The sequence below is a fragment of the Dromiciops gliroides genome, chromosome 1 (genome assembly GCF_019393635.1).
Source record: "Dromiciops gliroides isolate mDroGli1 chromosome 1, mDroGli1.pri, whole genome shotgun sequence".
Taxonomy (NCBI): Eukaryota; Metazoa; Chordata; class Mammalia; order Microbiotheria; family Microbiotheriidae; genus Dromiciops; species Dromiciops gliroides.
The window spans coordinates 577,159,667-577,178,211 of NC_057861.1; the positions used below are offsets into that span (position 1 = coordinate 577,159,667).

Here is an 18,545-nt window from a genome sequence, read left to right on the forward strand (position 1 = left end):
CTCCAAGAAGACCTCTGAGGAAGGAGAAGCTTCTAGCAGCAGACTATTTTTGCTTTTGGAGAGCTCTGAATGTTAAATTTGTCCTTATCCCAAGCCTCTGGAGAGAAAGAGAACAAGCCTAATTCCTCTTTCAGCAGCAATTTAAACTGGGCAGCTAGATGGCCTGGTAGAGAGAAAGCTGGTTCTGGAATCAGGGAGACCTGAGTTCAAATGCAGCCTCAGACACAATAGCTGTATGACCCTGGGCAAGTCACTTAACCTCTGTCTGCCCTCAGTTTCCTCATCTGTAAAATGAGGATAATAATAGCACCTGCCTTCCAGGGCCGTTGTGAGGATCAAATGATAAAAAAAAGTCAATTATTAATTAAATCAATAAATTATATAAATGTCATTAATAAAAGTCAAGTATATATAGAACATGTAAGTCTTATAAGGACCATCTTGCGAGTAGTCAGCGTTGGAAGTAAACATTCATTCACTTCCTTTGTGACAGAGCCATCAATTTTGTCACTTCCTCATCTGAAGTGCTTTGGTACTTTTTTGTCTTCTGTGGTTATCTTCTGGAGGTCCTTTCTTTTTTTTTTCCCCCACTTGTTACGTTGAACCCGCTTCTGCTCTTAGAAGTTTTGTAACCTTAAGTTACATTCTGTTTCCTGTAGACGCCATTTTGCCTCCTGTCACAATTTACCCGCCTCTTAACTGTATCTTTCCAAGGTATGTTTTATTGGAGTGATTTGTTGCTATTTCAGTAAGATGATTTAATTTTGCTGTTGTCTCTTTAACGAAATGGGTAGAACTGAAAAATAGATATAGGCAGGAGGGCTGACTGCTTTCTCAAAAAATTGCTTACTTGGGCAGCATGCTAGCCTGCATTTTCTCTTGGATTTCCCCCTCTGTGTCTGAACTATAGATTGTAATGAGAGCAGATAAATTGCTGAATCTTTTCTCCTAAATCAAAATATCTCTTCATCCACGCTTTTAAGTCAAATTTGTGGGTGAGTTGCATTTCATATAATTATATTTGGATTAATCAAGTTTTGTTATATGATAGAATTTGAATGCAAAATATAATCTGTAAAGATAAGGAACTGGATATAGATAGATTGGACAGAGAGACAGAAACACATATGTAGGTATGCATATATATAAACATATATAAAATGTTTACATATACAAATGTTAAGAGTTGACCAGGCTCATTCATTCTACAGGTTTAATCTTATAGCAATGTGTTCTGTGGTGGCAATTAAAGTTCTGATGCCAAATCATCAATCCTAAGTGGCAAAGGACTTTAAAAACATTTTCACCACATCCTTATAGTATAAGCAGAACAAAGTTTTACTAAGATTGAAGGCTACATTAACATCTCTCCTTTCACAGACTGACTCCTTTCTGCACAAAGGCACCTTCTGCTGCCTTTTAGGATGCAAATTGCTTGAAGGCTAGGGCTGCTTCATCTTGGTCTGAGTGAAAAAAAAAAAAGATGATTAAATGCTTACTATGTCCTAAGTGATGGGGATAAGAAGATTTTAAAAGAGACTGTGCATGCTCTCAAGGAACTTGCATCCTAATAAAAGAGGACTATGCAAGTAGAGGAGAGGTGACCGAGGAAGGGACTCTTGTGTTTGAAAAATGAAGGGGGAAGAGTATGGAGAAGGGCATAATGTGACTGGTGGTGAGGGAGGCAGTGAGATGGCTCAGACAGAGGGATGGATGCGATGTGAAGCATCGATCGATCAATAAACAGTTCTTAACCTACAATATGCTAGGCACTGTGCTAAGAGCTGGGGATACATAAAGAGGGAAAAGATATTCCATGACTGCAAGGAGCTTACAATATAAAGGGAGCATAGCTCTGTATTCCACATAGTAGACACTTAATGACTAACCATTTATTTATTTGTTTGTTTGTTAATTAATTTGTTCATTCATTCATTCGATCATTTATCTATTTATTTATTTATTTTTGTGGGGGCAATGAGGGTTAAGTGATTTACCCAGGGTCTGAGGTTGGATTTGAACTCAGGCCCTCCTGAATCCAGGGCCTATGCTTTATCCACTGCGCCACCTAGCTGCCCCCTAATTACTAATTTAATTGAATTGAATTTTGTTCATATCAGGAGAAATCTATATTTATTTAATTTGCTAAAATATAAAAAGCATGGAAGTTCTCTTTAGGCACTCCTAAATCATCATCATGACAGGCTTTATGTTTGGAAGAGAACATACCTTTTCCTACACAAGCAAATTGATATAGTGCTTGATTTTCATATAGAAAATATATGAGATAGGGGCAGCTAGGTGGTGCAGTGGATAAAGCACCAGTCTTGGATTCAGGAGGACCCAAGTTCAAATCCAGCCTCAGACACTTGACACTTACTAGCTGTGTGACCCTGGGCAAGTCATTGCCCTGCAAAAAATTAAAAGAAAGAAAGGGGAAAAAAAGAAAATGTACAAGAAGCTGCAAAAAAGACTGAAGAAAATTTGAGGTCTCCAGAGGATCTTAATTTCCTCATGTAATCTTTTTGCAATGCAAAGGTGCTTGCTTTTTTGCCTCCATTCTCTCTGCTTATTCCAGATTAGGACAGGGTACCTTTCTCCATCCCTGAATTTTATTAGAATACTTTCATACAATGATGACTTTCCCCCTCATCTTGGCTTCAGCTTCCAGAGTATGTTATTCCTATTCCTTTACCTAAGTAAGCAACAATAAAATGTACAGCTGTGTATTTTCTTATTGGTCAAGTTACTGTAAAGACAACTTTCTGTTTTGGGGGATCCTCGAGAATTCAGGTCCCTCTAGCACAAAGGGTCAACCAAACTGGTCCTTTTATTTTTTTTTTTTTTAAGTGCCTCTATCCTGTGTGAAAGAAGCAAAAGAGCAGAGAAGACTTAATTGTTCTTTGAAACTTTGGAATCATTGGGAAATAGGAACAAGAGGATCTTGACTTTAGTTCAGTCACCTCTTATGTACCTTCTATTTTGAAAATCACATGCATATCCAGATTCCTTTCTTGGAGCCAGATTAGTGAGGATCTTGGAATTTAGATCTGGAGGGAACCTCAGGGACCATTTAGCCTAGTGGTTCCCAGCCTTCTTGAATGTGAGGCCTACATTTTTTTTTTTTTGGTGAGGCAATTGGGGTTAAGTGACTTGCCCAAGGTCACACAGCTAGTAAGTGTTAAGTGTCTGAGGCCGGATTTGAACTCAGGTACTCTTGAATCCAGGGCCAGTGCTCTATCCACTGTGCCATCTAGCTGCCCCCTACATTTTAACATTAAGAAATTTTGCAGATAACCTTCCAAACTGAGAAAATACATAATCACAGAAAGTTACAGTATATAATGATTTTAGATGAATTTGTGTTTTATTCGAGTTAATAGCATATACATGCAGTGACAATAGCAATAAATTCTCTGATACTTTTTATTCAGTTTACAGGTGGCATGTTTAATTATTTACATTACTGAATCATCTAATAAAATTAGTCCCTTACAATAATCCCTCAATTTACAGGACTCTGTAGCCAATACACACAGAACCCCTCAGTTCATTTAGTCCAATCCCCTCAGTTTACAGATGAGGAAACTGAGGCCCGATTAAATGAGGTCAAATGATTTTTTTCAAGGTCAAAGTAACAGAGTTTGGAAACTAGGTCCTCAGAGTAGTAATCCAGTGTTTTCTCTCTTTTTTTTTTTAAAAAAGTTTTACTGTTGATTCTTCTCTGTCACTATCACTTTCCTCCCCTCCTCAGCTCTTCAGCACTACTACCTTTAATCCTTTGTAACAAAGAAGTATAGTTTAGTCAAACAGGCTTATACAATAGCCACATCTGATAGCATATTCCTTGTTCCACTTTCTTAGGCCGCCATTTCTGTTCTAAGAGTAGGGAGTTAAGCTTCACCATGAGCCATCTGGAATCAACATTGATTATTTTACTGCTCAAAGTTCTGATGTCTTTTGATATTGTTTCCGTTGACATTACTGTGGTCATTGCATAAATTTTTTTTTGATTCTGTTTACTTCCTTTTTCATCAGTTTATACAGGTCTTCCTAGGTTTCTCTGAATTCTTCATATTCATAAAAATTACCTGTTTTAGCTCTTATGATGACCTCTGTCCGGAGTTTGTTTGGGAATTATCCCCAAAGGGGGCAGTTAGGTAGCAAAGTAGACAGAATTCTGGGCCTGGAGTTGGGAAGACTCATCCTCATGAGTTCAAATCTGGCCTCAGACACTTCTTATCTGTGTGGCCCTGGACAAATCATTTAACCCTGTTTGCCTCAGTCTCCTCATCTGTAAAATGAGCTGGAGAAGAAAATGGCAAACTACTCCAGTGTCTTTGCCAGCAAAACCCCACATGGGGTCACACAGAGTTGGACACAACAGAAATGACTGAACAATAATATGCTTTAGGAACACTGATTTGGCAGCTATGGGGAGAATGGATTGGAGACAGGAAAGACTTGAATATTTCTTCAATTATTTATCTTCCTCTATTTCTGTAAAGGGAATTTTGTAGTTGTTTTTGTGTAAGGTCTTAGTTAACTCCCAGATATTTTGTAAATTTTGTACAAATTATATTTCTTTTTCTGTCTCCTAGATAGAAAAAAGACTTTTGGAGGGGCAGCTAGATGGTGCAGTGGATAGAGCACTGGCTCTGGAGTCAAGAGTACCTGAGTTCAAATCCGACCTCAGACACTTAACACTTACTAGCTGTGTGACCCTGGGCAAGTCACTTAACCCCAATTGCCTCGCTAAAAAAAAAAAAAAAAAAAAAAAAGAAAAAAAGACTTTTGTTAGTAAAATATAGAAAGGCTAGTAAACTGTGTGAGCATGTTTTATATTCTATTTGCTAGCAAAATGAGGAGTAAAGGATGTGCTGTAATCAGTTTGACAGTTTAATTTAAAATTTTTAATTGATACCCATTAATGATATTGGTTTATATTTCATCTGTTTTATCCTTCTATAATTTTGGTGTTAGGATTATATTTATCTCATTAAAGGAGTCTGGTGTGGAACTTTCTCAATACTTCAGACTAGTTTACATAATACTGGTACTAATTATTGTTTAAAAGTTTGATAGAATTTTGCTGTCATTTCAACAGGACTAGAGTTTTTCATTTGGTAGTTTCTTTAAAAGTAGTTCTTTTTCTGAGATTGGATTATTTAAGATCTCTCTTTGATATTCTGTTAGTTTGGGTATTTTATCTGTTTCTGGAGGTTTTCCTTTGTTCCCTTTCTAGTTTACTACTTGTTAAATTCTTAGTTGAAGTTTTCTCCTGTTCATCCTTTGCAAGAGATTTGATGGAGAGATATAATATCTCCATTGTTAATGCTAAGCATAGCAAGGCGACATGAACAAACCTCACAAAATAATGTGGGTTTTTAATAAGATTACCTTTAGGTCCATGATAAAACTAACACCTTGATTTGTCTCTCCAAGAAGGTTCTGTGAGTCATCTTTCCATTGGGCTATAACTTCCTCATGACTTCTCATCTCATTTATAGTGAGAATGTCAATATTGACATAGTTCTGTTTCCCTAGTAACTGGCTGAGGTAGCTCAGGCTCCTTGGGCCTCCTTGCAGCTTTGCATCAGCTAAGTTTCTCTATGACATTTTCATCTGTGGCCCTGTTTTTGAGCTCTTTGGTAATGGAATAAGGAGTTCAAAATTAGAGTACAAAGAGTTAAAGAATGTTTATGGATAGTCTCAAAACTGTGTGATCCTCAATATCTTCCCTTCTCTTTTACCATTCTGCCACCCTTACTGCAGAAAGGGAAGAAGGCTGCTTAAAATTGAGTGCGTTTATATGTTTCTTTATTGGATAGCCCTGAATTGCTTCACCTGGTAGCCCACCTACTGGTGATAAGCCTCTATCCACTTGGCCAGGCTGGCCCTCAGACAAAGGGCACAGTTCCTTATGAGAGCCCTACCTGAAATCTTTCCAAATGGGTGGAACCTACCAGAGCTTGCAGTCTTGTGGTATAGTACTTGAGAACCCACAGTCCTCTTCATCCCTTGATGAGGCATCAGAATAGGACTTTTGTATATTGTTAAGGGGTCCCCTGAACTTGTCTTTTTGAGTTGCCATATTTTCTAGAAACACTGGACCTAGAGTATGCAGGAGACCTTGAACATGTCAAGGATGAATCAAACCCCAGCCCACCCCCAGTTGACATAACATGTTGTTTGCAGCCCTAGCTGGCCTCCCTGTACATCCTTGGCAGGCAAGGCAGGCACTAGTCAGTCTGCACTAGACTAAGAAACTGCTTGTGCAGCTGGGACCCTTGTAGATATGCAGACCCTCCTATCTTCATGGTCTAGCAGTCCCCAAAGGAAAAGAATATGGCTTTTGCCATCATCTTGCTTCTCTTCTTGGGAGGGGGTTAGTCCTTTCCCCACCCCTACTGCTCCTTTCCTCCTCCCACACCACTCCCATTTAGGAGGAGAGTTCTGTTTCCCCCTCCTTCCTTTGTTGTACTGTCATAAATATGCAAGCTTCTGTTTAGGTTGTGAATTCTTTGTATTGGCATAGGGTTCCTCATGCATATTAATTTCTTTTGTAATAAAACCACTTTCGAGGCTTGTCTCATGGACTTATGATAGTTTTTGGCTAATGGTATATACATACATTTAAAAATTTTCATAACTTTAATGATATTTTGGATTTGTTTTAAATTGTTTCTCTTATAGTAGTGATGCAATACACTGATTCATCCATATTCTTTCATCTAGTGCCTTTTGTGATAACATGGTGCATTATGGAGTTGTTGGGGGGGAAACAGTATGGTATAATGAGTGGGGGCAGCCTCTTGGCAACTTATACCCATTAGACTCCTAGTTCTGTGCTCCTGGACCAGAGAACAAGTCAGATCATCCAATCACATGGAAGTCCTTCTTAAAGACTATTTGCCCCAGAAGTCTTCTTATCCCTAGACTAAACACTCACTGATGTCCATCAACTGATCCATTGGTGGAACAACCCCAATACCTTTGACCAACCTGGTGCTCCCTTTTGGATGCTCTCCAGTTGTCATTGTCTTACCCAAGACTAAATGCAATATTCCAATATTTGACTAAGGTAGAGTACAATGATGTTTACTTTCCTTCTCTTGGAAACCATGCCTTTTCAATGAAACTAATTGGACCACATAGGCAAGAAATCACATGCCTTTGGCCCATCAGCACAATGCTCTAGCCAAGGGAACTAATAGACCCTAGACTATGGAGTAATGCTAGTCATTTATCCACATACGTGTTCTTTTAATTAAAAATATTATGAAATAATTAAAGGTGAGAAAATGCAAAAGAGACACTATAGAACAGCAGAGTTTAGATTCTATGCCCTAAAGTAGTAAGAAGGATTGGAAATATATTAATATTCAAAAACTATTATACATTTCACATATAGCAAGATGTGTAATATTTATAATCTACATTTCCTAGGGCAGGGTTACCCCCTTGGCAGTCCAGAGAAGACTTTCAGACCCTATTTCTGAATACTGTTTTAAACGCATAAAATAAAATACAAAGGATTATGAAGAAAAATCATTTATTCTGAAGTACAGTCATCAAAATATTAAAAATACACCTTCACAGACACCCTGAAATCTATCCTTGAAACTCCATGGTGGGAAGAAAGTCCATGGACCCCTAGTTAGGAAATCCTGTTCTAGAGATAAAAGGGTCTACAGTTTGTGAGCTTCCAAGCTCCTTGGAATGAATGGCTCCTGGAACAGAACCATCTGATCATGATGAAGGTGTATCAAATTACATGTACTGGAGATCCACTAAATTGTAGTCATAAGACATGATTTTCATGCAATGCTTGTCACTAATACTGTCTTTCACTTTGGAAAGTTTCCATTAGTGCTGTTTATTTGGATTCCATGTGCAATAAAAAGCATGTCCTTTGCCATACAGAATAATTTAAGTGGTGAACGAGTTGATAAATGTGATCTGGCTCTGAATCAGTTGCCCTTTGAATATTTGTCTTTCCAAGAGGAGTGGATTTTTATTGACTCGACAGGATAGAAAATTAAAGTCTAAATCAATACATGGGTTTCATACCAATTTGTTAATGGGAGAAAGAACCAAGGAGATGCAGACAGATCTCATGAGTACATAACAGCAGTAGAGTGCCAAGCCTGGAGTCAGGAAGACTTTTCTTCTTGAGTTCAAATCCATCCCCAGACACTTCCTAGCTGTGTGACCCTGGGCAAATCACTTAACCTTGTTTGATTCAGTTTCCTCATCTGTAAAATGAGCTGGAGAAAGAAATGGCAAACCACTCCAGTATCTTTGTCAAGAAAACTCCAAATAGGGTTACAGAGTTGGATATAACTGTACAACACCATTAGTGATAATAGCTAGCATTTATATAGTGCTTTGTGATTTACAAATTGCTTTATGTATGTGATCTCATTTAATCCTCATAGCAATTCTTTGAGGTAGGTGCTATTATTATCCCCATTTTACAGGTGGGGGAACTGAGGCACAGGGAGGTGAAGGGACTTTTCCAGGGTGCCACAGTAAGTGTCTGAGGCAGGATTCAAATTTGGGCCTTCCTGATTCCAAGTTGAGTTCTCCACCCACATCTATCTGCCAAGTTCTAAGATTTTATAAAGCAAGAAAATGTAATCATACTTTGCAACCCAAAGTCATCTTTCTCCCAGATTTCTGTTCAGTGGCACCAATGGAAGGATTGACTCAGATGAAAGCCAGAGAGCATGGTTTACTCTTTTTTTTTTTTGGCGGGGCAATGAGGGTTAAGTGACTTGCCCAGAGTCACACAGCAAGTGTCAAGAGTCTGAGGCTGGATTTGAACTCAGATACTCCTGAATCCAGGGCCGGTGCTTTATCCACTGCACCACCTAGCTGCCCCCTATGGTTTACTTTTTTTTTAAATTAATAAAGCATTTTATTTTTTTTCCCATTACATGTAAATAGTTCTCAACTTTGTTTATACAAACTTTCCAATTTCAGATTTTTCTCCCTCCCCCCTCCCCTAGACAGCAGGTAATCTGATATAGGTTTTTTATACACACACACACACACACACACACATACACACATAATAACGTTAATCATATTTCTGCATTAGTCATGTTATAAGAGAAAAATCAGAGCAATGATGAAAAACCTCAAAATAGAAAAACAACAACACCCAAAACAAAAGACATAGTATGGTTCATTCAGCATCTATACTCCACAGTTCTTTTTTTTTTTTCCCCTGGATTTGGAGATCCTCTTCTATCATGAGTTCCCTGGAACTCTTCTGTACCATTGCATTGGTGAGAAGAATATAGTTCATCACAGTAGATCAACACTCAATGTTGATGATACTATGTACAGTGTTCTTCTGGTTCTGCTCATCTCACTCATCATCAGCCCACGCAAGACCCTCCAGGTTTCTCTGAACTCTTCCTGCTCATTGTTTCTTACAGCACAATAGTATTCCATTGTATTCATATACCACAGCTTGTCCAGCCATTCTCCAATTGATGGGCATCCCCATAACTTCCAATTCCTTGCCACCACATAAAGAGGAGCTATAAATATTTTTGTACATGTGGGTACAAAAATTTCTTTCCCCTTTCATGGTTTACTCTTGAGCTTGAATTAACTCAGATAACTGGGGACCAGGAGGATCCCAGCCTATTATTCAATTTTTTGTGGCTGAGGTAGCACAGATACATCATTGCCAGGGAGGTGAGGGGCAGGACAAGATGCTTCTCATTCCTTAAAAGATAGATCCCTATTGAATTAGCCTCCCATAGAGATGACCTGTGAAGGTGCATATCCAGTTGTCCACTGAAGAAGCATGGTGTGATGGTGCTGGCTGTGACATCAAGAAGATGTGTTCAAAGCTTGATTGATTTTGTGTGACTGTAGGCAAATCATTTCACTTCATAAACCTCATTTTCATCATCTATAAATAAAGGACAATAATAATACTTCACAAGGTATCTACCTCACAGGGTTGTTGTAAGCATCAAATGAGATAAGATATGTAAAGTGCTTTGCACTTTATATAGATGTCAATTATTATTCCCTAACATGTCTACCTTGTAAAATATTTCTTTTTCTCTCTGAATTTTTCCCTAAAAAGGTTCTAGAACCATGTGTGTCTTCATGTAGCAGGAAAAGAGCAGAACACTCTCTCCCTTCATTTCCCCTTTCTGGCTTTTCTGCCTTCCTTTAAGTCCCAACTAAAATCCCATTCTTGGAGCAGCTAAGTAGCACAATGGATAGTACCAGGTCTGGAATCAGGAGGACCGAGTTCCAATCAAGCCTCAAACACTTACTAGCTGTGTGACCCTGGGCAAGTCACATAACCTTGATTGTCCACCCCCCCCAAAAAAAATCTCATCCTCTATATGAAGTCTTTCCCAACCCCTTTTAATTCTAATGTATTTCTTCCATTAATTATTTTCTACTTATCCTGTATATGCTTTGTTTGTAGATATGTGTTTGCTTGTTTTCTCCCCCATTAGATGGTGAGCTCCTTGAAAACAGGGACTCCTTAACTCTTTTTGTATCCTCAGCACTTAGCACAATGCCTAGAACATAATAGGCACTTAATAAATGTTTACTGAGTGAGTGAAGAAAAATGTGTCTCTTCTCCTAAGCTCTCCCAAACCCTCCCGAATTGAGTGTGGAGTCATCATTCTCTCCACCACTTTCTTATGCAAATGTTGTAGGTTTAAATCCTGGAGGGTTTCAAGGGTTACATAGGGTTTCATCAAAACTTATCCAAATCCTACCATTATCTCTATGAACTTCATCACACTATGGGGAAGACACAGGAGATCTGATATCTAGTCTCTCTTCCATGACTTTGTGTGTGGAGAAACTCTATGACCATAAACCGAAAGCATCTAGAACACACCAGGAAAAGAGTTTCAGCAGGTGAAAAGCCAGAGGGTTTACAAGCAGTCTGAGATAGGGCAGGGTCTAGATTTTTGTGGTAAAACCATGGTTGTACTGATTTACCTGCTGCTTAGTTGGTTTTTTATGCTGGAGGAAATGAATGACTCCACCCTTCCTCTGCTAACTTGACAACAAGCAGCTGGTTGCATGTATCTCAGTTTCCTCCTTAGTAAAACGAGGGGTTTGGATTAGGAACATCAAATCAGAGCCTACATTGTGCCCTGAGCTCCCCTCAAAGTGTAATGCATCTGAGAATCACAGATTTAGATCCAGAAAGGACTTCACAGGTCAAATCCATCCTCACCCCATTTTAGGGATGAGGAAACAGACCCAGAAAGATTGTGACTTGCTCAAGGTCATATAGGTAGGGAGGAACAGAACCAGGATTTTAATCCATAACCCTTGCTACTACATCTGTCCTTCATCTTTTGTCTAAAGGAATATGGACTCTGAGATGTGAGATTTCACCTTAACTTACTCCAAACTGGGTCTCCATGTCATTTCCTGGTCGTTACTAAACCATATCGTCTATACTCTGGGCATCCTACCCATTGTCTCTGGGACTCTGGGGTTTTTTAATATAATAAGCATTTATTTATAGTTTTGGGTTCCAATTTTTATCCCTCTTTCTTTCCCTTCCCTCCCCCTCCCTGAGGCAGCAAGCAATCAGAAATGGGTTATGCATGTATGATTATGTAACACATTAATATATTTGTCATTTTGTACAAGAAAACTTGATTAAAAGGAAAAAATGAAAGAAAGTGAAAAATAGCATGCTGCAGTCTGTTCCATCGATATGAGTTCTTTCTTTGGAAGTGGATAGTACGTTTCATCAATAGTCCTTTGGGATTGTCTTGGATCATTGTATTGTTGAGAATAGTCAAGTCATTCACAGTTCTTCATCAAACAATATTGCTGTCTCTGTGTACAATGTTCTCTTGGTTCTGGAATCTGGGTTCTGATGGGTGAGCTTTTGCCATATCTTTCCTGGAACCAGGCCACCATGTCATTTCCTCCCTATTTCTAAACTCTGCCCCATCCCTGTTCTCATTCCCCTTTATGTGTTGTCTCCGCCCCCCTCCACCCCCCCCCCACTTAAGGGCAAAGAGTGTCTTTTTCACTTCTATTTATGTCCCCAACAGTGTCTGGCACACAGTAAGCATGTAATTTTTTTTTCATTCATTCTTATATAATCTGATTAATGAGTTTTTGTAAAATGAAACAAAGATCCTACTCCAATGAATCATTGTGTTGTGGAATCACCTTAAGTTTTCAAAGACTGTGTAAATGGACCTCAACCCCTGATAGGTACTACCCCACTAGAAAGGCTTTCATGAGGTGCTTGGTGACTGAATGTAACTCTATTTCCCTAAGATCAGTGCAACCAATCAATAAGTACGTATTAAGCTCCTGCTATATGCTAGGCACTATGCTAAGCACTAGGGATACAGTCCCTGCATTTAAGGAGTTTGCGTTCTAAATAGGGACAGGCAGACAGACATGCACACACATACACACCTACACATAGATGGTAGTGGAGAGTGAAAGGGGAGAGAGGAACAAGGCAGTAGCAGCTGTGTGAGCAGAATGTGAGGATTAGGAGACCTAGAGACAATGAGTGTTCTTCCTACAACAGGCTGTTTTGTAGCTGGCACTAGACACTTGGGCCCTTCATCATAGGAAGAATTATCTCATAGTTCTCTGAATGTTTTACATATAGCCTTTTGTGAAGTGATTTGAAAACAGTCTTACCATTTTCCTTTGATACTTCCATAGTGCCTAGCATGGTGTTGGACACAGAACAAGTATGCTATTAAAACATATTGAGTTGTATTTTATTATCAACATCAAAAAATCCTAACTGAATATCATGCTATACACTAAGAATTGATTCAGACAGCCAAACTTTCTGCCTTGTAAAAGTTTATTATCCAAAATTAACTGGACTGTACCTAGTTCTGTCAGGAAAACTTGTGTTTTATAAATTATAAGACATGAAAGAGCTCAGATTTGCTCAGATTTTTTTTCTCCATTCAATAAACATTCATTAAAGGCCTGTTATGTGCAGAGCTCTGTGTTAGGTGCTGGGGGAGATAAGAAGATTAAATAAGACAATATTGGACTACAGGGGATTTGATTGTTAGGATAATAACAGTTATTTTACTTCTGTCCTTTCACAAACCAGGTCACCACCAGAAAAAAAAAATAGCTCTGAGGTAACTGAAAGCTGGAAGTTTTCAGTATCCCTTCAGTGCTGGCAAATTCTATCATTCTGAAAAACACATTTTAACTATGCATTTATGTGGTGGTTAATACATGCATTATGTGGTGGTTGCATGGTGCAAGAGTAACATACTTCAGATGAAAAAATAATTCATAAATATTTTGTTTTATTTCTGCTTATAACTTCATACAACCTTATTGTTTCTAGTGGAATTTTTTTTCAGCTTAACTGAGATTTTAAAGACTTAGGGTATAAAAGAAACTCTTGCTTCTTTTTTGAATTACCATTTGTTAAAAGGGCATTGCGTATGTATGTGTACAACTGCCTCACAGTAAAACTTGGTCTTGAAATTAGGGCCCTGTGTTACTGAGACAGCTGATAGGTCCCTTCCTTGTTATCAGTTATTGGGATCAGAATCATGCTAATAGTGATAAGAATAACCTTTTGGTGGCCTTTTAAAAAGTCTGGTTCTCTGCCAATGTTTTGGTGAGAAGACATTTACATTTGGAATTAACCATATTCCTTGTTATTAATTTCAACAGAGGATGATTAAGTTATTAAGGAATTGTTTTGGTGAAGCAGTAGACCTTCACATGATTGTTTATTAGAATAGACTTTGTGTCAGAACTCTCTCCTAACATGGATAGAAATCCTGGGTGCATTTTGGCAGGAGGGATCCTCTCACTTTTCTGGCTCATTGTCCCCACCCAAGAGGAACTTGAGAACTTCAACATCTGCATTCCCTGAAAGGTAGCCACCAGCTCCCCCTAAAAAGTCCTTAAGCTCACAAGACATCAAAACATAGAACTATTTTATTTACACAGTAAAGAACACAGAAGGCATTTTCATCCAAGCTTAAGGAGAGTCAATACAATCCTTACATCTGGAAGCCGACATTATTCAAGGGAATTGTACATTTCCCATATCCTACAGCGCTACCCACATTGAAGTTCAACCAAAAGAGAAAGAAAAGGCCTCCTCCATATCCCTCTGTATCTCATTGTCCTTTCTCCATCAGCTCTCCTCTCACTGGGACTCCTTTGTCTTTCTTCTCTGTCCTTTAGGGATAGTGGGTGTTTCTTGCTGCTGTTGCTATCTTCGGTTCCCTGTCAGGGTTCAGTGCTATTCAGACCTCTCCCAACCATGTTCCTAATTACTTTCCCTCCAGCTACCAGATATCGGGTGTCTGATTGTGAAGCTGTTATGGCCCATGCTCAGCCGAATGATAGCATTACAGTTCTTTACCACCTCTTGCACGTCAAATGCCTCTGGTATATTTCATTTGGGGGTGTTTTACATCCAGCTTCCACAGCTTCCCTCTCCTCATGTAGCGCCTTTTCAAGTGCCTTCTCACATAGGCCTCATTTCCATATAGATTCAATTTATGGAAAGTCTGCAGCCTCTTGCCCTGGGCGACAGTTCCCACTGAGTTTGGGGGATTTGGAGAAGCATCCCCTCTCTCTGTCCATTTGTCTTTCCTTCTCATGTCTCCCTCTAGGATAGATGGTCCAGGTAATGTGAATTACTCTAGGCTGTTTAATATAGATAGATCATAAAGAGAAGGAAAGAGCCTAGCTGGCTCAGCATAGGTTCCCTTGACTAGACTTAAAGAAAGAGGGACAATATTCTTGCTTCATCTTATATGTGATATTAGTGCACAAAATACATCTATACTTCAGGACTCATGATTAAATGGGTACTCAATGACAGAATCATCATCAATTAGTTGTTCAGTGGATGTCCTTTGATGATTCTGTTAATAATAACTTGTTTTACAAAATGCCTGGCCATACGAGCACATATTTTCCTTTTGGTCCAAAGATTACTGCCTATGGGGGCAAATGTGGCCAAATAAACCATCGTATGACCAGCTGGCCCATTCTCCCTAGTTATGCGGATAGTCTGTCCTCTCAATTACTGCTTACATTGGATGGGTCTCTCCCTGTCTGCGGCTTTGACTCTGTCCTTGTCAGCATGATATTTTTGCTTAAACAAATTCCCAGTTACTTTACACCAGTGTCCTTACTCCATTGCTGCTGTTTACCTGATGCTCTCCTGTTTCAAGTTACACATTGGTGTAATCTTGAGGAGTTTCTCTTGCCTCCTGCTCACATGATCGACATGCTTTATAAGACCTTTCTTAGTGTACTGGGCTCATTGAGTCTCAGCTGAGACAGCTGAGCTCTGATGAGCAGAAGTTGAATCTCTGCCTCTAACTGGCCTCCAGACCATCATGGTTAGTGACTTTGGCTAGCTTCCTTACTGTCTCAGGACATTTAGATATTTTTTAAGGACAGCAAGAGAAATTTATTAAATGCTACAATGGTCATAAAAGACTTAATGTGCTTCATTTAAGTGAATCCTTTATTTTCCTAAAGAGTCCCCACACTTGGCCCTGTACTGTGAAAGTTTGGAGAAATCTGTGATGTAGTGGAGAAAGTGCTGGATTTGGAGCCAAAGGCTCTGGGTTCATATCCTGACTTTTCTACATACAACCTATGTTACCTTGGGCAAGTCATTTAATTTCTCTTGGCTTCATTTTCCTCATCTTTGACAAGGTTGAATTAGAACACAGATTTAGAACTGGAAGGAACTTTGTAGGCCATCTAGTCCAACATCCTCACGTTACAGATAAGGAAACTAGGGGGCAGCTAGATGGCTCAGTGGTTAAAGCGATGGCCCTGGATTCAGGAGTACCTGAGTTCAAATCCGGCCTCAGACACTTGACACTTACTAACTGTGTGACCCTGGGCAAGTCATTTAACCCCCATTGCCTGCAAAAAAACAAAACAAAACAGATAAGGAAACTGAGGCTCTGAGGGCTAATGTGACTTGTCCAGCTAGTAAATGTCATCTGAGCCCAGGTCTTCCTGACGCCAAGTCCAACTCACTATCCACAAAGCCATGCTGTCTCTAAGTTGACCTCTGAATTCAGACTGATGATCCTACCCTGCTCTGTTTTTACAAAGTCAACATGAAATGGAGAACTGAGGCCTAAAATATACAAGGCTGAAATAGGCTTGTATTTGCCCTAGTTTCCTTTGTGTGAGTAAACATGACCTTAGTAAGAACTTGATGGGAGATATTTGGGCTTGGTGCTTGAACTGGGGAAGTTAAGGGCATAGGGACCTTTATCTGTGTGGGGAACTCCTAGTGTAAAATCCCTCCTTGAAGCAGTTTGGCAACTTCGCAGTATCTGTAGATCTTAGAGACTGCCCTGGGCATATATTTACATAGTTAGTATGGGGTAGTGGATGTGCCTGAACCACCCAGGTTTTTCTGACTCTGAGGCTAGCCCCCTGTCCACTATTCCATGGTGCCTATCGCAGGAAGAATTATAAAAGTCTTTTTAAAAATTATGAAAATTCCAGAGGGTCTCATGATCTTCTCATTCTTAGTCTCATGATTTCTCATTGGGATGCAACTAAGTTCATAAAAATTCTACCTTGGGGTGTTTTTAATGACTCATTCTGCTTTGACTTGACCCCATATCATATTTCTTTTATATTTCCATATCGCTGCTTTTGGTTTTGGTGACATCTTTGCTGTGCAACTTAGTTTTGTTTGTTTGAAGAGCAGCACAAAGGGAAATTGAAACACTTTCTGGGTGGGAAGAAGGAGGGGGAGGAGGAGGAGAAAGAAGAAACATTTATGTCACATTTACAATGTCCCAGACACTATGCTAAGCGCTTTATAAATATTATTTCATTGATCCTCATGACAACACTGGAAAGTAGGTGCGATTATCATCTCCATTTTACTGATGAGGAAACTAAAGCAGACAGAGGTTAAGTGACTTACCCAAAGTCACATAGCTTATAAGTGTCTGAGGTTGGATTTGAACTCAGGTCTTCCTGACTCCAGGTCCAGACCACACCACCTAGTTGCTCCCTTTAAGGAATATTGCGTGAAAATCTAGTATCATCTTAAAGGATACTTTGACACCTTTATCTTAAAAAACACCTTTGTAAGAATTTCCAAATACCTTACAAACCGTGTGTGTTTTTTTCCTTTGTGTTACCACTCCAGCCTCAGTTTTATGACCCAGTGGAGCCAGCAGATTTTGAAGGACTTCTGATGACACAATTGAGTAGCCTGGATGCGGAACTCATACAAGAACTTGGCGACTTCACGGAGGATGATCTGGACGTCGTCTTTACTCCAAAAGAATGCCGGACCGTACAAGCTTCTTTGCCAGAGGAAGGGTAAGTCACTTCCTTACATCTTATAGAGCTTATAGAGGTTACCCTGAAGTGCTGTCTAAACTAAGCCCAATCGGTTACTTTTTTTTTAAGTTAATGAAATAACCCAGGGCCAATAAGTCATACAGGAAGATGTAGCTTGATCATATAAGCTTAGAATTCTATATTTAAGGATAATATGTGAACCAACAGATCCAATACATGGAAATATGCAGGAAATAAGCATTTATATAGCATCTACTATGTGCCGGGCACTGTGGTAAGCACTTTTTACCAATGTTCTCTCATTTGATCCTTACAACAACCCTGTGAGGTAGCTGATTTAATTATCCCCATTTTACAAGTGAGGAAACTGAAGCAGACAGAGGTTAAGTGATATGCCCAGGGTCATTCATCTAGGAGGAGTCTGAGGCTGCATTTGAATTCAGGTTTTCGGCCCAGTATTCTATCCACTGTAACACCTAGCTGTCTATAGACAGAAAGAAAGGGAAAAGGAAAGAAAAAAAAAGGAAGGAAGGAAGGAAAGAGGGAGGGAGGGAGGAGAGATGGAAGGGAAGAAAGAAAGGAGGAAAGAAGGAAAGAAAGAAAGGAAGAAAGAAAGAAAGAAAGAGGGGAGGGAAGGAATAAAGAAACAGAAGGGGAGAAAGGAGGGATGGAATGAAGATAAAAGGGAGGGAAGGATCAATGGAAGGAAGAAAGAGAAGGGAAATAAGCAGGAAAGAAAGATGTCACCTGCTAAACATGTCACTTTAGAAACAGAACCCTTGTTTGGTTTTCTTTCTTTCTTTTTTTTGGTAATTTTTTTTTTGAGAGAAAGAGAAGAGAAGAGGAGAGGGGAGGAGAGGAGAGGGGAGAGAGGAGACAGAGATAGAGAAATAGAGAGGATAGCCATTAAGTTCTGCCCTCTGGGGCCAAGCAAAGCAAGTCTAATCCCTCTTCTACAAAACAGCCTATCTCTCCTGATCAATGATAAAGTGAAGTATAAATAAAAGCACCTGAAAATGGTACCATCACCACCATCATCCTCACAATATTATGGTACCAAAAGGAATGACCAACATGAAGAATTCAGAGGAGGAGACTTGTATGAACTAAGCAGAGCCAAGTGAAAAATATACATGACTATAATAACGTAATTAAAAATGACACTGAAAGACAACGGAACTCTGATGAATTCGCTATTC

General features: G+C 39.3%; 1 protein-coding gene across 1 annotated transcript in view; it reads left to right on the forward strand.

Moving 5' to 3' along the window:
- DOCK8 (dedicator of cytokinesis 8) overlaps positions 1-18,545 on the forward strand; it is a 330,991-nt gene that overhangs the window by 91,077 nt on the left and 221,369 nt on the right. Inside the window, 1 exon segment of the mRNA XM_043978441.1 lies at positions 17,189-17,364. Coding sequence (XP_043834376.1) covers positions 17,189-17,364 — 176 coding nt within the window.